Source organism: Helianthus annuus, chromosome 8, assembly GCF_002127325.2.
Source record: "Helianthus annuus cultivar XRQ/B chromosome 8, HanXRQr2.0-SUNRISE, whole genome shotgun sequence".
NCBI lineage: Eukaryota > Viridiplantae > Streptophyta > Magnoliopsida > Asterales > Asteraceae > Helianthus > Helianthus annuus.
Window position 1 is genome coordinate 1,445,244 of NC_035440.2, and position 1,799 is coordinate 1,447,042.

The 1,799-nt window shown below is 38.6% G+C and overlaps 1 protein-coding gene across 1 annotated transcript; it reads right to left on the reverse strand.

Moving 5' to 3' along the window:
- Nucleotides 1-336: 336 nt before the first annotated feature.
- LOC110873915 (ethylene-responsive transcription factor ESR1) lies at nt 337-1,278 on the reverse strand. Its single transcript, XM_022122947.1, has one exon. The coding sequence runs from the start codon at nt 1,276-1,278 to the stop codon at nt 337-339; it is 942 nt and encodes a 313-aa protein (XP_021978639.1).
- Nucleotides 1,279-1,799: the final 521 nt, after the last annotated feature.

The window sequence follows — 1,799 nt, forward strand, 5'->3', positions numbered from 1 at the left end:
ATTATGTTCAATAAGCCATTGGTATTTTCCTAAACTTTTATCAACCAATTAACTACTTATTAACATTATGTTTTCAAAACGCTAAAAACATTCAAAAGGTATAGGTAACAGCACAAGAATATTGTAGAAACACCAACGTAACACAAGAACGATAGATACATAACCCGACATTCCGTCAATATACACATGGTAATTAAACCTTACTAACACCATCCAAAAACTTATATATAATATGCTTCTTATATTTAAGATAAAATAAGTAAAATATATATTGCTCCACTTAACCCAAAAGATAATTTAATTTCACCCAAAAGTTTATAAAAATCTTGAACCATTCTAAACCCTACCTGCATACAAACCAACAAAATCCTGATAGCGATAAACATCAGCAATCATACTTTCTGAACTCTCACAACCCACCGTCTCCACCGGTAGATGACCATAAAACGGCAAACCACCACCACCTCCACCACCGTTAAACTGCTGGTCAAAGTCAAACTGATTCACTTGACTGTTTCCGCTGGTAGCAGCAACTGAAAACAACCCAAAAGAGTTTGCTTCAACACCCCGTTTCACTTCACGAACCGGTTCGGGTACCAGTGTTTGTTGCCTCTTCGGTTTCGGGTAAAACCCGGTCAACACTTCGTCAAGCAGACCCGAATTATCAGGCTCCAACGGGAAAAACTCTTCATGATTAACCGACGTCGTTTTATCAGGTAAAACAGAACCAATGGAGTTCGAGTTGTACGAGGAAGAAGAACCAGAGTTAAAAAAATCATGAAACAAATGAGAGTTTGAGTTTAAGGAAGAAGTCCCACTCCTCTGTAGTGTCGGTACAGGTAAGTTATCGTAGGGTGACGAGGGTAACGGTTGAGATTTGTTGTTGAAACTGAACGGAAAGATGAGATTATCTGGTGGTGCGTAGACAAAGTTTGTTCTGGCTTTAGTTCCACGCATGGCACGTGCGGCGCAGTCATACGCACATGCTGCTTCCTCGGCTGTGTCGAATGTTCCTAGCCAGCGGCGTTCCTTGGACTGTGGGTCCCGTATCTCGGCGGCGTAACGGCCCCATGGGCGGCGGCGTACGCCGCGGTACCTCATGGAGCCGTTGGAGTTGTTGGAGTCTTTTAAAGCCAGTCTTTTGTTGGTTGTTGAGTGGGTGGTGTTGTTTCGTTTGTTGGTTGTTGAGGTGGGGGGTGTGGTGGTTTGTGGTGGTGGGAAGAGATCGGTGTCGGATGATGGTGTGTAACCGGCTAGTCTTCTCATGGCTTCTTCCATTTTTTTAGAGAGAAATTTAATTATTATTATGGTTAGAGAGAAAGGTCGTATTTATAGGGAGGGGAAATGGTGAAGTGTGCATTAAGGGGTTGTACTTTGTGTTGGTAATGAAGTAATGTAGGGAGGAATGTGCATGCATGGGGGTATATGATGATGAATATTGATGATGATGAGTATGTGCAAGTTATAAATTTGTGGCTTCAAAAATTCACATTGTATAAAATTTTATAAAATTTAGATAATTTTTTATTAGACAAATACTAAATGTTTGTTTGATGTTGATTTGGAAAAAAATACTATGAATAAGTGAACTAAATTAAAAGGTTAAGATTTCTAATTACTAGAATTTGTGAAAATTTTAAGGACATGATAATATTAAAACCTTAGAGGCTAATATATAGTTTTTTCTTTTCAAATGATTTTGCTTATGAAATGAAAGCCATGCAATTGATATTTATTAACGGTAACTAAGTTAGTTGTTATTTGGCAACTTCTGAATGGTTAAGTTCTGAATCAATAAG